General features: G+C 37.3%; 1 protein-coding gene across 1 annotated transcript in view; it reads right to left on the bottom strand.

Annotated features, from left to right (window-relative positions):
• TNKS (tankyrase) overlaps positions 1 to 22,500 on the bottom strand; it is a 214,663-nt gene that overhangs the window by 28,453 nt on the left and 163,710 nt on the right. The window contains exons 13-20 of the mRNA XM_066237626.1: positions 16,868 to 16,947; positions 13,524 to 13,669; positions 11,694 to 11,859; positions 10,042 to 10,261; positions 9,649 to 9,758; positions 5,849 to 6,037; positions 3,465 to 3,702; positions 2,374 to 2,456 (exon numbers count right to left, since the gene is read on the bottom strand). Coding sequence (XP_066093723.1) covers positions 2,374 to 2,456; positions 3,465 to 3,702; positions 5,849 to 6,037; positions 9,649 to 9,758; positions 10,042 to 10,261; positions 11,694 to 11,859; positions 13,524 to 13,669; positions 16,868 to 16,947 — 1,232 coding nt within the window. The remainder of the gene's footprint in view (positions 1 to 2,373; positions 2,457 to 3,464; positions 3,703 to 5,848; positions 6,038 to 9,648; positions 9,759 to 10,041; positions 10,262 to 11,693; positions 11,860 to 13,523; positions 13,670 to 16,867; positions 16,948 to 22,500) is intronic.

Raw genomic sequence — 22,500 nt, 5'->3', positions numbered from 1 at the left:
CTGTTCACAGTGGCCAAGACATGGAAACAACCAAAAAGCCCTTCAATAGAAGACTGGATAAAGAAGATGTGGCACATATACACTATGGAATACTACTCAGCCATAAGAAATGATGACATCAGATCATTTACAGCAAAATGGTGGGATCTTGATAACATTATAAGGAGTGAAATAAGCAAATCAGAAAAAAACAAGAACTACATGATTCCATACATTGGTGGAACATAAAAATGAGACTAAGAGACATGGACAAGAGTATGGTGGTTACCAAGGGTGGGGGGGGAGGGAGGACATGGGAGGGAGGGAGGGAGAGAGTTAGGGGGAGGGGGAGGGGCACAGAGAACTAGATAGAGGGTGACGGAGGACAATCTGACTTTGGGCGAGGGGTTTGCAACATAATTTGATGACAAAATAACCTAGACATGTTTTCTTTGAATATATGTACCCTGATTTATTAATGTCATCCCATTACCATTAATAAAAATTTATTAAAAAAAAAAAAAAAAAGAATACGTGAAAGATATATTTGTTCTAAAATAGGAGCAACTTTGTAGGGTTGGAAGGGCAAGTCCCTGATACGTTGACTAGGACTTAGAAATATATATATGAGAACCTATACTATGTTGTCGTGAACTGAATGGTGGTCCTCAAAAAGCTATGCCCATGTTCGAATCTCTGTAAAGGACCTTATTTCAAAAACCTTTTCCACACCTTTGCAGATGTAGTTAGTATCTTGAGGTGAGGAGATTATCTAGGATTAAATGGGTAGGCTTTAAAGTCAATCGGAGACACACAACAGAGAAGACAGAGAAGGCACTGTGAGGAGGGAAGCAGACTGGAGTCATGTGGCCAGGGCCACGGGGGCCTCAGCCAGAAGCTAAAAGCATGGAATAGATTCTCCCTCAAAGCTTCTGCAGGGATAGAGCTCAGCTGACACCTTGATTTTGAACTTCAGGACTCCAGAACTATAACAATAAATTTCTGTTGGTTAAGTCAAGTTCATAGTAATCTCTTAGGCAGTCCTAGGAAACGAATATACATGTAGACTAGAAATTAGAGTTCTGTGCAAAACAGGGTAAATGTAAATATAAAATCAATGAATTTGTACATGAGCAGTCTTTTGGCACACTGTATCTTACAAACATTTTATTACACCTGCCAAAATTTTAACAAGTTATCTTCCCATATAGATGTTAAAAGGGTAATTCCTACATCTGAAAAAATGACTTAATCTCTAAAGATCATTCTCATTCTAACATTCTATGTCTTATAAACTCAGGAACTTATTATTATTCATTTTTTATTCTTATTTTTGAGATGTAATTGACAACATATTAGTTTCAGATGTATTACATAATGATTCAATATTTGTATATAATACATACGTATTCAATATTTAAACTTGATCATGGTAATAAAATCATACAGTAGTAAATAAAAAACTTATCCTGTATAAGAACAGAATGACAAACAGAAGGATTTTTTTTTTTTTGAGACAGAGAAAGAGGAAGGGAGAGAGATGAGAAGCATCAGCTTGTAATTGTATCACTTTAGTTGTTCATTGTTTGTTTGTCATACATGCCTTAACCTGGGTAGGGGCTCCAGCCAACCCAGTGACCCCTTGCTCAAGCCAGTGACCATGATGGGGTCATGTTTATGATTCCATGCTCAAGCTGGTGACCTCGGGGTTTCAAACCTGGGACCTCAGTGGCTCAGGTTGATGCTCTAGCCACTGTGCCACCACCGGTCAGGCCAAACAGAAGGATCTTAATTCATAAACTCTAATGATGATTTCATACTAAGACTTTCATAAACACTTAGAATGTATCCAGAAATGGAACAGGTCTGTTTGAGTCTGTGGCCAAGTTTTGGTTCAACATTATTTTAGACGCTAACTGAACAATGAAAACTTCATGAAGGGTCAATTTTAATAAGATACACTGTCCAAGTGTTACTTTGCTTCCCAAATGAATGGACAATCGCTTCATGCATTTTTGCTAAATATTTAGTATGAAAATTTCTCATTGGTTTTAAGTGAAGTATAGTCACATCAACAGCAAACTGTGATGAATAAGTGCCAACAATTTTGGGGGAAAAAATCATGATTTTCAAAACATTTTTTTGAGGCGGTTTCATGGCCTAAGACTTGACATGTAATAAAACACAGAGCCAGACTTCTTACAAAGACATAATAAATAACATTTGAAGACTCCCATAGTCTTTCAGACAATTATGGGGAGAGATAGAAAATACTAGATTTCTCTGGCTTCTTTAGAAATTTGTTGTGGGTTTTAAAATAGCAGTTAAGAAGCAAAAAGAAATGAGTGAAAAATAACTCTTAATATTTAGTTTAAAAGAATCAAGAGAGCTTACCTGTTCTGTTTCAAAGATGTCCCGAAGGTGTTCAAGACCAAGGCTTTTTAGAAACTGGCTGATATTCATGTCAAGACCCGCAACTAAAACAGACACAAAGTTACTCAGAAAAAGGTTTATCAATCTAAAGGAGGTTCCAGTACTGTTTTTAAAGTCATGGCTCTCTGCTACCCTTGGCCGTGTGTGTGGATGATTTCACATAGCATAAAATAATCCTAAATTTCAGCCCTGGCCGGTTGGCTCAGTGGTAGAGCGTCGGCCTGGCGTGCAGAAGTCCCGGGACCCGGCCAGGACACACAAGAGAAGCACCCATCTGCTTCTCCACCCCTCCCCCTCTCCTTCCTCTCTGTCTCTCTCTTCCCCTCCCGCAGCCGAGGCTCCATTGGAGCAAAGATGGCCCAGGCGCTGGGATGGCTCCTTGGCCTCTGCCCCAGGCGCTAGAGTGGCTCTGGTTGCAACAGAGCGACACCCTGGATGGGCAGAGCATCGCCCCCTGGTGGGTGTGCCAGGTGGATCCCGGTCGGGCGCATGCGGGAGTCTGTCTGACTGTCTCTCCCCATTTCCAGCTTCAGAAAAATACAAAAATACAAAAAAAAAAAAATCCTAAATTTCATGCAGATCCTTCCAAGTTATTTCTGAATTTGGTTGAGAAGTACAAGCCGTTTGTCTTTATCAAAATCAGTAGTATTTATATTAATTTTAATATTAGAGAGCATCACAGCTTTTTCAGTGAAATAATGAACTATAGATATAAAATTATTAATTTACCAGCTATCATTTTAGTTTTCACTCCTTACATAATCTGTTTCTTTCCTGCTATCGTTTCGTAATAAGACTTACTTAGTAGTTCAATAAGAGACTATGGTTGGAAATGGATGTATTGAGCTACACAGAAGAACATGTACGTAGCAAGAAATTCATTCTATGAAGACATATATCTTATAAGCTGTGTGCGTGTGAAAACTTATAAACAGTTAAGATATCTGTAAGTGTGGTGTTCAGTGATCACCAATAGGAAAAAGTAAATCTGTTTATTTAAAAAAAAGACAAAAGACAAAATAACCAAATAAGCATTCACACAGCGTACTCACCTTCGCCTTCCTTCCGGTCTGTGCCCGCGGCGCCATCCCCAGTGTTGGATGCTCCTCCTACTGCCAGCTCCGCTAAAGGGACAGTGAGGTTGTCTATGCTGCTGGCAGCGGACAGGCAGGAGGGGGTGGAGGCTGGTGAGATGAGAGAGGCACTCACTACAGTGGCCTGAGGTTTGAAACAGGTGGGTAAGGCCTCTGGCGGCATGGCATCTATCAGCAAAGCTCTGATGTCATCAGCCTAGAAACATACAAAACAACACAAAATTACTACATTTTAAAGTGGCACGGTTTTTACTAAGGACCACATATTTTGGAATTTTTTCTTTAATAAATGCCTCATTATCCTCTATTTGTTTTTAATCATTTCTACCTCTTTCCTTCTCTCAACCACAGCTCCGAAGAGTCCAGTAGTGTCAGTAGGGAGAACTAGAGAAACTATTATTTTAAAAAAGTATTTCATTTCTTTGAAATCTAATGTACAGCTTGGTGACTACAGTTAAGAACATTGTATGTATACTTGAAATTTGCTGAGAGTAGCTCTTAAGTGTTCTAGCCAGACACACAAAAAAGTTAACTATGAGAAAAGAAATCTCACAATGTAGACTATCTTGATTCCTGAAAACGTTTTTTTAAACACTAAGTGAAAGTGTACACACCATTGTTCATATTACATGTGTATTTAAAGGATATGTACCGTATTTTTCGCTCTATAAGATGCACCCCCCCACACACACACACAGTGCAGGGGAAAATGCCCATGTGTCTTATGGAGCGAAAGATATGGTATTTTATTAAATATTTTAACACAACATTTGGTTCAGAATATTTTTTTTTCTTATTTTCCTCCTTCAAACCCTAGGTGTGTCTCATGGTCAGATGCATCTTATGGAGCAAAAATTATGGTAAATGAAAATTTGAAGAGTTAAAAAATATTTCATCACCTTTCATTAAAAAAAGCCCATTTTAAAGTGATTTTCAATCTCTTTCTTAGAAGTAGTTCCCACATTTATTTACTATGATTTATTTATGCTTAAACAACTATAATAATTTTTGCTCCATTAGGTAGAGCACACTTAATTGTTTACAATTAAAATCTGGTAAAATATGAAAGAAACTACTTTACTTTAGCTAGCTAGTCAAGGACTTGACCGTTTGTTAGCGTAACTATTGTTAGAGGATGTGAGACACAGCCTCCAAAGATAGCCAGCCATTCACGCCTGCCTCTGCACACATGCGTCACTTCCCTGCACACATGCATGTCACTTCCCCTGCACACGTGTGTGTCACTTTCCCTGCATACGTGTCACTTCTCCTGCACACATGTATGTCACTTCCCCTGTACACATGCATGTCACTTCCTCCATACACATGTATGTCACTTCCCCTGTACACATGCGTGTCACTTCCCCGTCAAGAGGTGTCATCTATTTCTCTCCCTTAGAATCTGGTTTGCCAATGAGCTGTTGTGACCAACAGAATGCAGAGGAAGTGGTGTTCTGGGCTTTTGAGCCAGGCTTTCAGAGGCCTGGCAGCTTCCACTTCTCCTCTTAGCGGCACCCTGCGGGCTGCAAAGCCTGGGCTAGACTTCTGAGTGATGGCATGCTCCACAGAAAGGCCCCGCACAGTGAGAGGCCACTGTGGCCACTGAAGTGTCAGCTGAGGTCCCAGGTAAGGGAAGTGCACCAACAGCAGAGCCACCCAGCTGAACCCAGTCACCCACAGGACCGGGAGAAATAATGCACCACTGCACTAAGCAACGAACTCAATTGTGGTTAAACTACTAAGTGTTTTGAAATCACCTGTTATTTAGCAATAGATAATATGAAAGAGAATGGCTTGGAAATGTATTTCTAGGGTTACAATTGTGACCAGCAGTAAATCCCTGATTTTTGTAAAGTTCAGGGAAGACAAGGCTGTGTTTAACTTTGTTGTTAAATAATATTTAACCACAAAAAAATCAATTCTTAGTTTTGAAAATATTTCTGTATTTTTCAGTAAGTGTATCAATTTACTTTTATCTTCAGAAGAATTAAATGCCCAAAAGTTAACTACTTTTTGACTATCTCAAAGCCTCAGGTCAATTATCCTGAACAGCCACTCTAGAATAATATGCCAAAGTTAGAAAGTGTACGGTATTTTACTAAGTGTAATTCCTTGAAATTCATCTTTCTCCTCCAAGTATGGCAAAAAGAATTAATTTACTAGTTTGCCTTAACAGATTTTTTATTATATAAAAAAAGCAAATTAAAAAAATTTCAGAAGGAAGGGAATTTCTTATTTTAAGTGAAGTATGTACTATTAGAATTAAACTCGCGAAGGCCTGGAATTTCATGTGATCCCAAAGTCTAGTGAGCACGTGCGAGCATTTTGAGACGAGGACTCACTGTGGCCAGGTCTAAAGGTGTCTGGCCCTCTTGGTTCTTCATGGTTGGGTCGGCGCCATGTGCAAGCAGGAGGGCACACAGCTGGGTCCTCCCCTTTTGGGCAGCTTCATGAAGAGGAGTAAAGGCCCACTTATCGGTTGCATTAACACAGGTGTTGTATTTTATCAATAATGCTGCGATGTCCACGTGCTGAAGAAAAAGTGAAGGATGTGAAGAGTCAGCAAAGATTATCTGGTAAAGCCCATCACACACTTGCTTTTATTTAACATTCTATCTCCTCTACAGTTCTGTGCTTGTCCTTAACAAAGCTTCTTCTATAAAAAGCATATTGATTGCACCCCATCCCTGTATTTTGGACTTCATCTTTCCTTCCTCCTCCAGAATGTCAGTTCCATAATTATTCTTTTACCCTATGATTCCAATTCTTCATTGAAACATTACAAATTTTTTATTTGGCCTTCTAACATATTCAAGCCTATCTTAAAACAAACACTTCTCTTCTAGCTCGCTGCAATCTGGTTGATCTACTGAAATACTCATCTGGAGGCTTGTCAGCGTCCTTTCTTTAACCTTTGGGAAAGTAACAACACAATAAAATCACATTTTACCAAAATTAGTCTGTTGTGTCCAAAATGACTTAGAGGTGAAGGAAATGTCAGCAGCAGACACATTAACTAATAACTTGGGCGTGAGATGATGAGCTCCTGAACTATACACTGTGGCAGCTAGAGAAGGAAAAAGGGGAGCTAAGTTTGAAAAATTCTGAAGAAAAAACATTGGGTTTTAGAAAGACAAATTAACTGCAGAAGAAGAAAAAGAAGAAAAGTCAAAGATGACTACCTCTGTGGGAGAAGTTTTAGTAGGAATGGCATTATAAGGAAGATAAGGTTCACTTGGGGTACAGAGGTCCTGAGGTGAAATACCAGCCATGATGTTCTGTAAATGATCTGACACAAGAGGGCAGAGCACAGCCAAGAGGTCTCAGTGGTTTGTTTGTTCCCCTCTCTCTCACCCACCCACCCATCAACCAAACATTTACAGGAGACCTACTACGCGCCGGACGTAGGAGGTAGGGACTCGAGGGCAAGGACAAAAGGGAATACTGAGTTCCAAGTGGTAGCTGCTTGATAAATGAGCTCATTAAGAAAAGGAATACAGAAAGATAATCACAAGGGGGAGAAAGCGTTGAGAACACTATTTTGGGAAAGGCAATTGGAAGACAGGGCAGTAAGAACTGCAGAACTAAAAAGAGGCGGGACTATGAAAAACTGGAGGAGAACATTTCAGGAGAGGAAGTGTTCTCAAATAATAGCCAAAGGTTTCAGTTTCTTTCCAAAAGTCCTTACAAAATAAGTGCAGAAACTGATTATGCAAAGGTAATATTGATTCAACGATTAGGCTTTTGAGAATAATAAAAATAAATGTTATTCTTATATATACACTTCGGGATGCTAATTTGGTTACCACTAAAGTTCTTATAAAATCCATTTCAATTCCAATACTCTCTCATGTTTGTGCAATTGGCACATTGGTGTTCTTTATGGATATGTTCCCTGGCATACTGTGATCACTCTTGATAACTCAGAAGCACATTATCTACTGAGAATAAATTTCTAACTCATGCTGCTGCTCAACTGCACTATACTGAGTCACCTGGAGCCGACTTCCATGAGAATGAGAAGCGATGGAGAAGGGACAGAAAGATCTCCCAGGGTGGGATCAGGGCATGCATGTTTCTTCATATTTTCCTTAGGATGCGCTCTGCACTTTTCCCCTGAGATTGTATTATTGTTTTTATGTAATACAAATACTGATTTTCAGAAAGGTAATGTCAGAAAACAAAGAGAAGGAAACTTATTAGAAAATACAAATCAGACTTCTAACAAAGCTTCCATATTTACTTTGACAGTATAAAGACAAAAAAGACACAATCAGATGAGGACTTCTGAGAACAGGATACGGTCTGTGATCTTTTTAGGATTATGAATGATATCACCATTATAAAATTTGATCTTGACACAAAGATAAAAACTGGCACCGCCTATGGTACTATATCAAAATCACTTAAAACAAAACAAGACCCAGTAATTTATCTTATTCAAAGGACATATGTTGAAAAGAATAGCTATTTTTGTTCAGTTAACCTGAAAGCCTGGAATAATTTCAAGCTTCTCCACAGCAAGGTTACAAGCTATTTAAATTGTTTCTGATGATTAATTTTATTCTACTCCCATGTGCATTGGCAGAATAATAGAATTTGGTAGACTAATTTGCATAGGCTCCCAAAATTAGATAATCCAAGGAAAATTGTGTATATAAAGTGAATTACATATATGGAATACATTATTACACTTTCTTTATATCAAATCTATAGTTTATGCTTAGAGAAATGAGTCACATGCTTTTAAAATTTGCTGACAAACATCTGAAAGAGTGATAAACAAAAAGGAGTATATTACTACCCAAGTACACTAAAAACACAGTTCTTTTAAGAATTTCATTGTGTCTTTTAAATATCTACATCATTGGTGCAAAAATAGAAACTGAAATTTCAGGCTGACAAATGCAATACATAAGCTAGAGCTCAGTTCTATATAATGGATAAAAGCAAAGTATTGAGCCGGAAGGTCTAGAAACGGAACTTTTCCAGGAGAAAGAGTCAGTTTAATATGGTTTCAGAATCCAGCTGCAACATAAAATGTTTTAAGGGACAAATACAAAGCAAGAAGGCTGAGCGGGTCCTATTTTAATTTCAGACAGGTGGGAAGTGGGGAGAACAGAAACACGCCTAGTTTCTGCAGGGGGCTTGAGAGGATGAGGATATTCCCTCTAGGAAGGGCACGAAGAAGTGAGTGAGAAGATATGGAAATCACTGTGACTCGTTTTTATTTGGAGTTCGTTGGGATTTCGCAAATCTAGAGCCTGTCCTCATCAATAGTGATTCCATCTGTGAGAGCCCCTGGTCTGTGTAATCTGGAGTCTGTGGATTTAGGGACCAATGATTCCATCTGTGAGAGCCCCTGGTCTGTGTAATCTGGAGTCTGTGGATTTAGGGACCAAGCGGATGACCAGACAAGCACATGCGCATTCACGTGCTGCCTGCTACTGACCCATTAGGCCTGAAGCGGCCCTGGCGACTCCATCCAGGCAGCCTGTGTGTACATGCCTCAGCCTGGGTTGGCTGATGAGTCACAGCGCACTGAGAGAACGACTCGACTCTGCTGTGGGGTTTCAGCTAGTCCCTTCAGACTCTATGGAACCACGACAGCAACAGGTCAACCATTCACCTCTGCTGTGGGGTTTCAGCTAGTCCCTTCAGACTCTATGGAACCACGACAGCAACAGGTCAACCATTCACCTCTGCTGTGGGGTTTCAGCTAGTCCCTTCAGACTCTATGGAACCATGACAGCAACAGGTCAACCATTCACTTGATTACTTTGAAAATGTCGATGATAAACATAAGCAACCACAATTTCCATGCCTAGAAAGGAGATTCCTGGTTTTATAGTTTCTAAAATATACATGAGATAGAGTTTCATCTGTATCAATAAATATTAACTGAGGAGCTATTACATACCTATTATCATGCTAGATAGCTGAAGAGACCAAAAAGCTATAAAAAGCATGATCCTTGGCCAAATAGGTTTAACGGGGAAGGCTAGAAACACTCTGAATAGAGGATTATAATTGTGCTGAATTATGCTGCTGGTTAGCTTATCTCCTTACTTCATGCATAGCGTACATTTAACAAAGCAGGAAGTCAGTGCAGTTTTCTAGACTTGGACTTGAGCATGCTCACCCCATAGGATGCTGCATTATGAAGAGGAATTAAGCCACCTTTGTCTTGAGCATTAACGTCTGCTCCGTGCTCTAGAAGATATTCAGCTACTTCCAGGTTATTGTAGCCAGCTGTTAGAGTGAGAAAAAGCAAACATGTTAGCTTAAAAGAAAAAAAAAATTGTATATACATAATAAAGACTGGAAAACTGTTAAAACTGTAATACTTTCTACTTTAAAAGTTATTACTGTTATCACATAAAGAGCCTTTACAGTAAGAAATTATATAAAACTATGTCAATGATAAGCATTTTACTAAAGTAGTACTATGTACATCCAGCATTTCTTCCGTCCCTTGGTAATCAGTATTAGGTACCAAAGAAAGGAGGAGACTTGGACGAACTGCGATGCTCACCTGCCAGGTGCAGAGGGGTGGAGTTCCTGCCCTGGGTGTCTCTGCAGTTGATATTCTCCGGGGTACACAGCTTCTGCACTCTCGCCAGGCAGCCCTTCTTGGCAGCATCCAACAAGGCGGCATCTCCTCTCAGTAAGTCCTGAATATCTGTGTCTCCTTCTTTGACCAAATCTAAAGGCGTGTTTCCATCTCTGTTCTTTTTAGTTGGATCTGCTCCATGCTACAAAGGAAAACCAAATGGGGTTTGTATTTTCTGTAGTATCTTTCTTTAGGTTTATTTTTAACTTCATCTTCTTCCATCCAAGGAAAGATGTCTATTCTATTATTCATTTTGAACAACAGAGTAATATCCTGTTTTATTTAGCAAATTCCTTACTTAGTAGTATACTGGATCAGCTTTCTAACTACCACTCAACTGAAGTCCTAAGGTCTAAGGCTCAGTGGTTATGGTGAAATGGGGAAGGTGTTAAGTACCTTTTACTTTTCATCTGACACACTTTCTCAGACTCCCACTGTCTTTGGAAACATCTTCTAAGAATGGTGTGGATGTTAATTTTGACCACATTTCAATCACATAACAATTCTCAGTGAATATTATGAAGAAAAAGTGAGACAAGGAAGACAAACAGGTAGAAAAAGTACTTAATTCTAAATGCAGAAAAAAGTTCGGTAATTTTAAAATATTTTATTGTAATTCATAAAACCTATATAAAATTAGGGATAAATGTTAACAATGAATTTGATTTTAAGAGTTTAATCACATATACTATGAAATAAAGTAAGTAAGAGTCAAGAATCTTAATTATAACAGTCTGCTATTGGCTTACTGGAGAACTTTGGACGATATCAAGCTAGATAATGAATCAGTAACTTGGAAGTTATTTCTTACTAACTAGTGATAATAAAATTGTGCATCAAATACAATGTTATTCTCAAGACTCATAAGAATGTATCTGATGCCATCAAAGTGATGGAAGAAGAATTTTATTTATATTTTACCAGGACAAGTCTTTCTCTAGTTAAAAAAGAAAACAAACAAACAAAAATAGAGCAAGGAAACTCCATACATAAACGTCTGTCACTTTTCACATCATTACACAGAATACAAAACTATGTAGTTTCATATAACTACTAGTTTCTATTATTTCATGTATAGCCTCAAAATTTATATGAATAGGTTTGTTTACAGATTATCTTATATTTCAGTAAAAATCTGATATTAAAATTGTTTTCATAAGATATATATTTAAATATTTAATAAGGAATGAGTTTGTTAACAATAATAAAGTAGCCAGTAAGAAAAAAAGAATTAAACTTGATTGAAAAACTTTTTTCTCCTGTACATTTTCTGACATTAATACTCTAAGTATTAGATAAGCAATGCAAACTAATTCAACTCTTTCCAAAACCTACCTTGATGAGCTGTAATTAACTGAACTTAATCAAATCAGTTCAGAAAGGCACTTCAGACATTACTCAAAGCTATATAATTATCACGGTATCACACTAAAACATCCTCCTAAAATGAAAAATGAAAGCATCTCTATAGCACTTATTGTACTTAATAGAATAATTTACTCTGATGTAATTTTACATACTAACCAAAAATAAATATAATTACGTTATACTTTATAATTTTTTAAATTACATACTTTTAAAAGGAGTTTGCAGATTTCATATTTTCCTTTAGCTGCTGCTTCATGTAGAGGGGTGAATTTCCATAAGTCCGCCACGTTGACAGAAGCCCCATGTCTCACCAGAAGCTCGGCTACCTCATAGTGGCCATACGAACAAGCATTATGCAGGGGCACCAAGCCACTAAGCAGAAGAAAAATACTTTATGACATAAAACACATCTTTGAGTTAAAATGATACTTATGATAAAAATAATGTAATTCTTCTACGGCATTTACTATACTGAAGAAATTCTCTTCTAAATAAAGATTAATAATTTTTAAAATATTCCTTTAATATAAGGACTTTTATAGTTTCTTGGTGATGGATATAAACTCAGCAATCCTTACCCTTAAAATACACACACACACACACACACCCAGAAAAAGGTTTCATAACAATAATTTTAATCCAAGTTTCATCCTGGCAACATAAAGCAACACTGCAAACTGATTTCAGGAATAACTAGTCAATACTTTGGTTTATCATCTCTCAAATTTTCTTCCATGTGGGTTTTCCTAATGAAAACTGTATGCTTATAAAATACATATACAATGCAACTTAGCTTATTTATTTAGCCAAGTTCTACCTTTTGTTTTTGGTTTTTATTTTTATGATTTCTATACAAAGATTTAAATATTTAGGCGCTAAGCAATAAAAATCTAAATTCCAAGTGGTATAGAAACTTTAGTATTCAGTAAGAAAAATAATGGTGTCACCATAAACTCTAGTCAGATGAGAAAATCTAGCTCCCTCATTATAAGCAAACTATTCTGAGATGACTAAGTTTTAATGAGAAGGCAGTTGCCATTCTAAAGGTACCAAAAATGTTTCCAGAAAAAAGGGTGCAATCAACTAGGTATAGGTGCTTTTTTATTTAGAAATGATGCTTTTTTAAATGTTTTGATATCAAAATACTAAGTACTAAAATGGGCAATAGAAACAAATGCTGGTTGCTCTCCAATGCACTATAATACTTTGAAAGAGCCCGTGATATTATTATTGTGAACACTCATTTCCGATGTGTCCCTTTTAAAAGATAAATAAATCATAATGGTTAATTGAAGTCTAAGTTGTAAGGTTAATTCTATAGTACTCTGGTCTATAATTGTATAGAAAGGTGTTTATATTTTGAGATGATATGAAATTAACTCAGAATATGGACGCTCATTTCAATTAAAATTTCCTTCTTGCATTTTTAAATAACTTCCATGGCTGCTTTAAACACCCTGTCTAGGTTAAACAGGAACAATTTAAGTAAACCAGTAAAAAATATAGAATATGTGAATTAGTAAAAAATAAAATTATGTTTCTAATTACTGATTACTTTGGGATGGATGGCTTCTTTTTTAAAAGAGATTATACATTTTCAGTAGCAAAACAAGGGATAAACAATAAATTACAAGCTATATAAACATAATCATACAATGCAAAAAAATACTATATATAGGCATTAAAAGAATAAGATAAACCATTAAGTGCTGATATGAAAAGATATTCAAAATATACTACTGGATGAAAAAAGCAAATTGCAAAGCTAACCATCTGGAATGATCACATTTATTAAAAACCACCACACTCACAGCAGCGTACACCCTGGTATGTGCACTTAAAGAATCAGGAGGATTACAAACAAAATGTTCATGTAATTTCTAGGAGGTAAATTCCATTTTTATACTGAACATTTCTATAATGTTTAAATTTATGCTTTACACTTTAAAAAGCATGCATTACTTTTTTTAATAGGAAAACATCAAAGACTTCAAAATATTAAACTAATTTTTTTAAGTCTCAATTCTCGCGCATACCCTTTGTCTTTGGCGTGGACGTCGGCGCCGTGGTGTAGAAGGTACTCCACAACAGACACGCGGTTATAGCCTGCCGCGAAGTGCAAGGGGGTGGAATGCCGGCCCTCCAGATCTCTGCAATTCACATTCTGAGGGCTGCAAAGTTGCTTTTATGGTACATACACAAACATAAAAAGAACATTAATATTTACTCATAGATTTTGCTCTAAAATACTGCAGGTATCTTGGATAACTTATAATTTTCTAGTGAATATTTATTTCCAAAGATTAAATAATACAGGTAATGTTTTAAAATCAGCACTATGCTTGGTATCACAGTGTCAGAAATATTCCATTGTTTATAGAGCTACTGAATCTTTTTCAACCTTTCCTGGTCAAATCCTAATCAGAAAGAAAGTTCCGTCATAAAGCAAGCATTTGTTAGTCAACGAGGCCTCCCTTTTCCATCTTGATAAGGCTTCCTCCCCCTGGGACTGCTTGTCTGCCTGTATTAGCATGCTTTTAGCCATCCTTGGCTCAAAGGAGAGCAACCCTGCTTGACTGCAACCATCCCAGAGCTCGTCCCCTCTGATGTGGTGAACAAAACCGCTCTGGGGGACTCACAGGAATTCTGCCGGACCACCCACTGGGCCCTGAGCCGCTGCAGCAACACCACGAAGTCCACAGTGCTGCGCTCGTACTCTGGGGGAAGCCTGTCTAACTCCACAAGTCAAACTGATTCTAACCATATTCTAGTCTTTGGCTTTACTTCCATCTCCTTCAGCTATGTCCTCCAAATCTCTGTCTCCCTTTTTGCTTTTGAATATTAACACTTAAGTACAAGTTCGATTCTGTTTGATTACGAGCAGCAGGAAGCAAAGGCAGGACTGACCGGACGCATCATCAGGTGACAGATGAATTACAGTAATAACACCAGAGCAATAGTTTACAATTTATAAACATTTTCACATTCTTTCGTGAATTACTATCTATTTGTGAAATAGGTCATTATCTCCATTTTATAGATAAATAAACCAAGGCTCAGGAAGGTTAAGTGAAATCCAATTTTACAGAGTTGGGAAAGGGCAGCATAAAGATGCAGACTCTGTTTTCCCGATCATTAATCTCTTAATCTTTCTGTTGGATGTTGGTCAAAAACTAAGAAGCTGTTTCTACTGACACACGAAGTAGGGGCTGTCACACTGGTACAGTAAAAACAGGACTTCTCAGGTGGTTGGACCTGAACATAGCAGACAAAAAGTCTGGCCAGTGTAACAGAGCGCCTACAATTTCATCAACTCTGTGGAAAAGCACCAGACTCTCAATTCTGAAGAAGCTTTTCATCCAGCCAGGTCAAATATCTTCTCTTTTCATGGCAAGTGTGTCTGTGGCTACATTAATACATAAATTAGAGAATCAAAAAATAAAATTAAATAGAAATGAATTAATACATAAACAAAAAAGAATGGCTGCAAGAATTGGCAGTCAACACCAAGGGTGTCTGACCTACATGATGCTGTTTCCTGCGGCTGCAGCTTCCCGTGATTTCCTAAAGATTTCCTCAACTTTTTTCCTTTTCAGACAATACTGGCAAAGTGGGAATGAGAAAGGAAATGAAGAAGCATGACTCATTCTGCCAGGTTACAAAAACAAAAGCCCATTCTGCTTATTAAATGTTTGCTTTCTAATATTTGGAAATCTTTATTCTCTATTCTGTTTCACCTTTTTTTGAGTGGCAAAGCAATTTTACATTATTTCTACCTGATTTGCATAATTTCAAATGCTACTCAGCCAACAGCCTTTTCTCCTAACATCTAATTTCTAATACTTTCTAAAGCCTCTGGGGGGAGATCTATATATGGCTTCATTCTCACTTAATTGCTGCTTTTGTCTGCCACTTAGATGCTATTAAAAAATATATAGCTGGCCTTTACTGTGAATAGACTGCTTAGAAAACCAGAAAAGTCCAATATATTTTTGCCTTTTACATACAAAAGATATGGAATTATATTACTTTATTACATTAAAGAATAAACAATTTAATTATAATGGGCTCATGTAGCAATACTAGTGCTGAGATTACCATGCCCTAACAAAGAAATCCTTCTATATTTAAAGAATTTTTTATTAAGAGAGACTTCAAACAGCATAAGTATTTTGAAGAAAATAATACATAATTTTAAATCTAAGAAAACTTGAAAAATTCTCCCGTGTGGCTAGTACAAACTGGTATTTACTATTTTTCTTTAAATAACTTAGGGGTCATTATACAATGAAAGAGAGGTTGAAAGTGTCCACATATTAAAACAAAAATAAAATTTGTCATTTTCAACTAGTATACGTCAAGAATGCTGAAATTAATTTACTAAAAATAAAGTTTGCTTAATAATGAGTGGCAAAGTTTAGTTGTAAAAAATATCCTGGTAAGACTGCCAATATCAATATTGCAACTGGTCTTTATTAACAAAAGAAAAAGAAATAGAACAAAATCAAAAGCCGTATCTCTTTCTGCTATCTTTATCCCTGCATCAGTGACTGTAGATGGGAGGTATATATGTTTTTAAAAAGCATATTTAATATTAGAAAATAATTTTTATTTGAAAAACATTAAATCTATAACCATTGTTTCTATATCACAAATAAAGGTTGATATAATTTTCTTGGCAAGCAGAGCTATACAGAAATAAAAACCCATCTTCTGCATATAAATAATTCCAAATGATTGCAGGATAATAATACTTTTCCAGAACAAATATGAGAATCTCTTGGAAAACATTGTTCTTGTTTTTTTTTTGTATTTTTCTGAAGCTGGAAACGGGGAGAGACAGTCAGACAGACTCCCGCATGCGCCCGACCGGGATCTACCCGGCACGCCCACCAGGGGCGATGCTCTGCCCACCAGGAGGGGAAGAGAGAGACAGAGAAGAAGGGCGGGGGGGGGGGGGGAAATGGGCGCTTCTCCTATGTGCCCTGGCCGGGAATCGAACCCGGGTCCCCCACACACCAGGCCGACGCTCTACCGCTGAGCCAACCGGCCAGGGCCGGAAAACATTGTTCTATACATTCCTGTACTATTACCTGGGCTTGAACTAGTTTTAAATTTATGAACACAGCCAAAAGTAGCACTTTAATTAATATAAATGAAAATAAAAGTTATCACATTAACCAGAAAAGCGACTAAAAAGTAGTTTAAGGGACATACTAGGAAATTTTTTATGGTTAAAGATCTCTCTTGTTTATATAATATATCCACTCTGCTCATCCCTTTCATTGTTTGTATTTGAGTACTCTCACTTAGAAGCTTAAAATAAATAGTTAGGAAAGGTTCAATAGTGCTAATCAAGACAGTAAGAGCACTGACTTACCTTCACAGTTTCCAAGTCTCCAGCTTTAGATGCCTCTAAGAGTCGATAGTCAATGTCAGAAGTACGTACAGGTGTACTTTCTGCATAAAAGGAGGGAAAGATTACTGTTGGTTTTCAAGAAATCAAAAAGTAGTTAAGGAGGGAAAATTATTTGGTGAATGCAAAGAGAGAGATTAAGGGGTCAGATTCTAGGATCTAATAAGAATTTTTTCCCTCCCAAATTTTTCCAGACAAGAAATAAGTGGTTTCTTACCTCAATTTATATCTATCTCATCCTAAGCCGAATTTAAGTAAATTCTAAGATGCATAAATCCTTCCCCATCCCTACTATTCTAGCCTTCAAATTATCTGGTCAAAACTTGACAAAGGGGAATGCAGGAACAGGACGTGCGGTCACGACCGTGTTCAAGATACACCGGTCTCACAAGTGTGGCAAAGCTGAGCCGTGGGTTTTGTTCCGCAAGCCTCGGGAAGCTCCTCAGCTCTCAGTGGTTAATGTGTAGCTTTCTTTTGGGCCTCAGTTTCCTCGGTCTGAAACAGAAGCACTACTCCTGAAATCAGCGATCTTAGAAAATATAATCAGTGTACAAAAAAAGGCCAATTTAATTCACATTTATTGAATGGCTTCAGGGAAATACAATTTAAAATGTCTGTAAATTGGGAGATGTGACACAAATGCTAAGTAGAATACATATAATTAAATCGGGCTGTTAAGTGTACTAAGTATGAAGCTAACAAATGAGATATTTTGATTAATCCAATTCAAACAAACCAAAAATGCATTACATATTGGCCCAAATGAAAAGGTGTTGTTTTTTTTTTTTAAAAAAACAATCTTTATATATCATTAAAAACACGTTCATGGACAGTAAATGTGACTTTTATAATGTGTACACATGCTCAGATAACACAGAAAAAGGACTGAAGTCCAGAAGATCTGGATTTAGACTGAGCTCTATGAACTGTGATGATGGACAAATCACCTAATAACTTAGTTTTTGAATCTATTAAGTGATTGCAGTTTTCTCTTAAATTCTCTTTCAGATTTAAGGTTGCATTATTTTATGACTACAGACATCTTTCTTGACTCCACTGTACAAATGGGGAGATCAATTCATGCCAAAAAGGTTTTAGATTTCAGAAGAAATACGTCACCTCTTTCTAGTCTAAAGTGCTTCATTCAGGATAAAGGCATCAACAGATTAAGTTATGAGTCCTCTTCAAAGGAAGAGAAACTGTACTTATTCAGTCATAACAACAGTTAGCAGATAGATGTTAAGGTTAAAGGGAGGATAGAAGAGAGTATTTCATACAATAAAGTACAGTTTTGAAATATCAACAATATTATTATTTAACAATTATTTTTCTTTAAAAGGAGTTTATTACGTTTGTTAGTTTGTGGAAGTGTAGCGAAAAGGAATCAGGTCTTGCTCATCTTTACATTCCTCTTCACATGAGGACATTTACAATGCATCTGCTGAGCTGAATCCCCTGCTCTTCCATAGTGGGGTCAGCGTGCATGTCAAACCTTAGCCCTTTCTTTGGCTTCCTCTAGTCTGTTCTTCCACGTCTCAGTTACCTCCGTTCTAACTGTGCATGACGTCACTGTATTTAGGGTGTGTGTATTATGTCTCCGTGACAGTGATTCTGGCACAGTTTGTAAAACTCACTGAAACAGCCTTAGGAAAATTATAGGTAATATTTTTAGTTTACCATTTCAACAGAATAATATGACAACTCTTTACATATAGAGTTAGAACTTCGGATACTTTCAGGCTCTACGATTTGAAGGATACAATTAATATGGCTAAATTTTTTAATTCTAAAAACTTTGAAATTGGTACATTTGTCTTGATGAAGACTCATTTGCAAAGGGTATAATTTTCTAATCAGACAAAAATTGTTAAGCAAATATAAGATGCTTCTGAGAAAGTCTTAGTCTTTGTCACAGAGTAGAAAGTAAATACATTAAAGATATTGATTAATTACTGTAAAAGTTACACAGTTTTGCATCCATTTTAAATCCTGAACAGGATAAGAACAGATTCATTTTCAGAAACAATGTGAAAAGTATTAGCTGAAGGGATATACACAAAGTGGGGCAAAAGTAGGTTTATAGTTGTTCATGTGCATAATAATACAATAATAAGTAATAATACAAGAAGAATAAACTCTGTGTTTCATGAACTCACAATGTAAACCTACTTTTGCACTACTGTACAAATATTCAGCCCAGGAACTTTGTACAAAGAGATGAACAATTTTTAAAAAAGAATATAAAAATGAAGTTAAGCCCTGGTCAGGTAGCTCCGCTGGTTACAGCATCGTCCTGATACGCCAAGGTTGCAGGTTCAATCCCCAGTCGGGGCACTGTATATATAAGATTCAACCAATGAATGCATAAATAAGTGAAACAACCAATTGATATTTCTCTCTCTCTCTCTTTCTAAAATAATAAAATTGAAATAAAGATATGTCTATTGATTTAAAAAAATGAAGCTAAAAAGGAAATATAGGTGAAAGAAGAACTATCTGATATGCAAAATACTGTATTAGTAGAATCCTTATAAGCACACTAGCCTTTACAGAATATGAAAATCAATATTTTACCTAGAGTCAAAGACTGGAGCCGAGTTTCTAATTTTTTCTCCAATTCTATTCTGTCTTACCAGAATTAAAAAACAAACAAAATCTAAAGTTTCAAAGCTTGAAAATCCACTGGCTATCTTAAAAAAAAATCTCCTGTAGACTTGCTGTTCGATTAGTATTACGACTACAGGACTGGAAATAGGTCTTAGTGGCTTATTTCAAGGTGCAATGTAAGCAGAGGTTGCAATTTTAATTTAGCTATCACTCAGTCCGTGGAGTCTTACTTCTGTAAAGAATTAGGTAAAAGCAATGCAGTAACTGTACTGGAACACTGGGGCTCTTCGGGATACAACAGTCTCAACATATGACATTTCGAGTTTACCACACTCACTCCCATAAAAACTTAAAAAAATTGAGATGTGAGTGTTTCAGCTAATGCCGTTAGTGTCGATCTTTAGAGGGTGTGTGGCAGAAGAATTGCAATAATGCGGCCTATGAGTGAGGGAGTTGGCATCCCCCAGTACACTTACCTACACCATTTGGACAGTTAAGAGCCCAAGTCTTCCATTTGTGTTAGGCTAGGGTGTATTTCAACTTACACCAAAATTCAGGTTATGTCACTATCGTAGGAATGGAACTGTGTCATAACCTGAGGTCCCTCTGAATCAGAAGAATTCAGGTTATGATCCATTCAAAAGAACTGTCTGTCTGTGATGCTAGAAACGGTCTTTGTGCTAACACAGTAGCCACTAGGAGCCATACGTGGCCACATGGCACCTGATTTGTGGCTAGTATAACTGATTAACAATTTTTAGATTTAATTTTCGCTAATTTAAATTTAGCCACATGTAGCGAGTACCTACCAATTGGACAGAGCAGGTCTGGAAAAAAAAACAAATCTAAAACAATTTTAAAATGCTCATTTAAAAAAAAACAACAAGAAAAAAACTGCTTATCTTATCTTATTTTCTTTTTCTTTTTTGCATTTTCTTTTGCATTTTTCTGAAGCTGGAAACAGGGAGAGACAGTCAGACAGACTCCCACATGAGCCCGACCGGGATCCACCTGGCACGCCCACCATGGGGTGACGCTCTGCCCACCAGGGGGCGATACTCTGCCCATCCTGGGCGTTGCCATGTTGCGACCAGAGCCACTCTAGCGCCTGAGGCAGAGGCCACAGAGCCATCCCCAGCGCCTGGGCCATTTTTCCTCCAATGGAGCCTTAGCTGCGGGAGGGGAAGAGAGAGACAGAGAGGAAGGCGTGGCGGAGGGGTGGAGAAGCAAATGGGCGCTTCTCCTGTGTGCCCTGGCCAGGAATCGAACCCGGGTCCTCCGCACGCTAGGCCGACGCTCTACCGCTGAGCCAACCAGCCAGGGCTTTATCTTATTTTCTTTAATCTGACATTAATTTTGACATAAACACCGACAGTAGTTTATAACTAAAACTTTATTAATGTTGGTAACTACAAATTTGGGAACTAAAAGTGAGGGTTTCTAAAAATGGACCCTCAGACCTGATGTTAGCAGGTGTATTTAAATAAACCTTTAAAATGCTATCCAGAACAGAACTCCTAAAACTTACAATGCATCCTGTATGACTGATGCATACTCTAAGAAGTCATTATAGATATAACCTGAAACTGCATTAGGTAATATAGGTATAACTGGAAAATTCAGCTACATCTCGGTCCACAGTTAGACATACATTTCTAGTGGAAATATTAGTTTAAAAATTATATCCTCTGCCAAATAAGAAACAGTTCTCATTTTTAAAAAACCTTTCTAAGAGCAAGAGTTTACCATATAGTTATATTATTTGTATTATCTTTCCAGATCAATAAAGAATATGAAGAATTAAACTAAAATGTTCTGGCATGTACTAAATTAAGTATTTAATAACTTATATAATGATTTATCTTACAAATTAATTTTTGAGAATTATCAAAAATATTTCATTTGTGATACAGTAATTAACCTTTTACCAGGAGTCATATATCCTAACTGAACTTATTTAGAAGATACTTTTAAAGCACTAATCAATCTAACTGCTTATTCAATCCTCTCTTCATTTTGTAAATTATCTCTAAAAGTTATGCATGATATTGTTAGAAATTTTGATATAATAGTTATATTTGCCTGCTTTATGGTTACAACTTAAAAAAAACTTAGAATTAATACTACATGGTTTTTAGTAAAACGTTTAAGGAAAAATTTAGACTGTTTTAACAAAAAAAATCACACCTTTTAGAAATTAGAATTTACTGAGAAGGCAGAAATATTTCCTAAGTAAGTGTTTTATTGCTTTGTAGAAACAGGAGGCCCTGGCTGGTTGGCTCAGCGGTAGAGCGTTGGCCTAGTGTACGGAGGACCCGGGTTCGATTCCCGGCCAGGGCACATAGGAGAAGCGTCCATTTGCTTCTCCACCCCTCCGCCGTGCCTTCCTCTCTGTCTCTCTCTTCCCCTCCCACAGCCAAGGCTCCATTGGAGCAAAGATGGCCCGGGCGCTGGGGATGGCTCCTTGGCCTCTGCCCCAGGCGCTAGAGTGGCTCTGGTCGCAACATGGCGACGCCCAGGATGGGCAGAGCATCGCCCCCTGGTGGGCAGAGCGTTGCCCCATGGTGGGCGTGCCGGGTGGATCCTGGTCGGGTGCATGCAGGGGTCTGTCTGACTGTCTCTCCCTGTTTCCAGCTTCAGAAAAATGCAAAATAATAATAATAATAATAAAAAAATAAATAAAAAAAGAAACAGGAAGGTAAATGAAGTTCTGTTCTGTTTTCCATAGTTCAAGCTTTAAATACTGAAGTAGAAAGATCACTATCTAAGAATGAACTAGACAAGGAAAAGAAACCCTAACCAATAGCTTTCAGAATGTGGCAGGTACTCTTAGGAGGCTGGTTAGCTTTGTTTCAGCTCTGCTAACACATATCCTGATCTCCGTGAGTCAGGAAAGGGGCTCCTATTTCCATATATAGTACTGATTCTCAACGAGGCTGTACTTTTGAGGGGCCCTTCAGAAATCTGTGGGGTTAGTTTTTGTCTTCTAG

Source organism: Saccopteryx bilineata, chromosome 6, assembly GCF_036850765.1.
Source record: "Saccopteryx bilineata isolate mSacBil1 chromosome 6, mSacBil1_pri_phased_curated, whole genome shotgun sequence".
Taxonomy (NCBI): Eukaryota; Metazoa; Chordata; class Mammalia; order Chiroptera; family Emballonuridae; genus Saccopteryx; species Saccopteryx bilineata.
Note: the sequence above shows the minus strand (reverse complement) of the source record. Positions and strands in the feature narration are given on the sequence as shown.